The 2734-nt window shown below is 44.7% G+C and overlaps 1 protein-coding gene across 1 annotated transcript; it reads right to left on the reverse strand.

The window, feature by feature from the left end:
• Positions 1-532: 532 nt before the first annotated feature.
• On the reverse strand, positions 533-1036 carry LOC136515505 (protein SMALL AUXIN UP-REGULATED RNA 12-like). The gene has a single exon (XM_066509074.1). It carries the CDS (start codon positions 1034-1036, stop codon positions 533-535), a length of 504 nt encoding a protein of 167 aa, XP_066365171.1.
• Positions 1037-2734: the final 1698 nt, after the last annotated feature.

The following is a 2734-nucleotide window of genomic DNA, read 5'->3' on the forward strand; positions in this document are numbered from 1 at the left end:
GCCATGCTTAAGATTGCAATCAAACTACTGTCAAAGCCGCAAGATGCTGCTGTGAGGACTAACTTCATCCAGGACGCTGGGAGAGATGGTGACGCTGATCCAGCCCTTTCTATCTGAAGTCAGGAAGAATGATCGTACTGCTGTTTGGCCTTTTGTGGGTGTTAGTTGGTCGCGAGCTGAGTGTAGTTCTAGCTTGGGTGTCTGGTAGTAGTTAAACTGTTTGCTTTTCTGTCTGCTATTCTCGTTGGCTCTGCGTAGTCGTTCTAGAACGTCTTAAACTCTTGCTGTATTTTCGTTATTCAGTAATGGAAATGGGTATTAACCCATTTTACAGCCATAGAATTGCGAGTATTGTTATGTTTGTCAATTGTCATACTTTTTTTTTCTCTCCAGAACAAAAGATCTCGTTTTTTATGAAAACTATTAATTTAAAGCCTAGTAATTGTTCCAAGACACAAAGCCATATGATCATCAATATATACAGTTATATACACGATGATTAGCTCATACAAGACCATGCATCGGAACATACCTAACTGTATGATCGACTTCGCGCATGCAGAGTTTCTCTGTGCTCACCAATCCTAGCAACCACCGGGGAAGACCTTGGGTTCATCATCCTGTATCCCGCGGCGCGGTTCTTGCTGAAGCTCCGCAAGCCGCAGATTGGCGACGACGACACGGCCGTGCGGACCTCATCTTCGTCTCCACCGCCATCGCCGTGCTCCATGTGCCACAGGACGTCGAGGAACGCGTCGACGTCGCACGGCAGAGCAAGCGGGCCCCGTGCCGCGTGCCCGTACTCGCGCTCGGCGTCGTCAAGGAGGCGGCGGAAGAGCGTGTGGGAGGCGTACTCCGCGCGCACCACGAAGCGCACCCGCTCGGGACCCACGTACACCGGGAAGCACCCGGCGACCGCCGGCGACGTCGACCGCGCCCGTCCGGCAGTGCCGATCCGGCTCAGCCCAGACTTGCACTGCTCCAGGGTTCTTGAAATCAGGCTCTTCCTGGTGGCTCCCTTGCTCGGCGCCGCCATGCCAAGGACCACCGTACCGCACGCCTTCGTGTGCACCGAGATGCACGAACCGAGGGAAGATGGTGCGGAAGTAACTAGTGCATTCACGGCATGATGCTTGTGCATGAATGCATGCGTTTACAAGCTACCGGATTGCTCGTGTCATGGCACAGAGTTCAGCTACCTAGAAATTAAAGGAGAGGAGGACAACTGATGAGTATATATGAATTTGTGTTAACTAGTCTTAGTTGTCGTAGTGCGAAGTACTAGTATATATATCTGAACATAGAGAAGAGATACATGTATGGTGCATTTTATTAGTTCCAGTGACCAAGTACACGAAGGAGATCATCAAACTAATAATGTTCAACAACTGTTAGTGTCTGGTGGCGCGGCATATATATTCTCACGGTCAACGCGTGTCGTATGCGGATCACGCTTGCTAAGTGAGACAAAATAGCTAGTATACTGTCCACTATTTACATGATCTACTACTCGATCTGGAACAAACCCTAGAAATGAGGTCATGTATATAACATCTCTGTCGCTTACGCTACTTTTGTCGCTTCATATAAAAGGATTAATTTAGCTATTTACCATAAATAAATATATGTACATTTTAATTCAGCGAACTATCACAAATCTACTTATAATCTAGTAGGATATTTCAGGGAATCTTAACATCCACGCAGCAAAACATATTGGATAGATGCAGCAAAACTGTACTCCTCCACCAGGGCTTGTTGGTTAAAGTTAAACGTGCTTTTTGAGAGTTAGCACATGACATGGCTACTCTTGTATATATAGATGTGGATGTAGATGCTGACGCGCCGCCTTACCATTTATTTTTCGCTGTCGTATGGATCCTTCCATTCTTGTTTCCCAGTCTCTTCTCTGATTGACTGTATATAGGAGTTAGCAACGGCCCGGGATAATACTGAAACAGCACGCACATTCAGATTGAGAAAAGTTTGACACACTGCTAGTTTAGTAGCTTTCACATCTTTTGGACGCGAAAATGACACCCGTCGAGTAACTGATCAGCACCTCATTTTGAAGGGTTCGTATAGGTAGTAGTTCCGTATTGTCCTCACGTTGGCAGTCCTGATGCAGAATTGCAGATGACGCCTGGCCAGAGAGCCAGAAGGTGCTTATGGTGTAGGCGATGGCTGGTGATCGAATGGAATGGATCACCTCTGCTTCTGATTTTTTTTTTGATACTGTTCTTCTGCTGAATTATCCCCCCCCCCCCCCCCCCCCCCCCCCCAAAAAAAAAAAGAACAATAGCATTGTCTGCGTGAAAGGATTAGTTGACCTAAACAGTTCCATCTCATTATTATGAGCAAAGACTTAGCTTATCAGTTATCACCAAAGTAAACACCTACCGGTAGCTTATGAAAACCAAAGTATTTCATAATAAAATCACACAAGTTTTACCGTGCATAATCATGAATAGAGATTAGACAGTGAAAAAATAAGAATCTCTGTAAAATTTGCAGTAATAAGCTAAAAAAATATTATTTTACCGTAAATTGAAGCAAGATATGCATAATCATACAATTTTCAATAGGTTTCCTAAAATATTATCAAGAACGCGACTCCACCTATAATCGTATTTCTATTATATGCGTGTATGAATACATGTATACGAGTAAAGAGACTTAATTTGCTTGTTTTTCTCTTGATTTACGTGTCTCACTTGACTTGTCTAACAAAATG

Source organism: Miscanthus floridulus, chromosome 17, assembly GCF_019320115.1.
Source record: "Miscanthus floridulus cultivar M001 chromosome 17, ASM1932011v1, whole genome shotgun sequence".
Lineage (NCBI taxonomy): Eukaryota > Viridiplantae > Streptophyta > Magnoliopsida > Poales > Poaceae > Miscanthus > Miscanthus floridulus.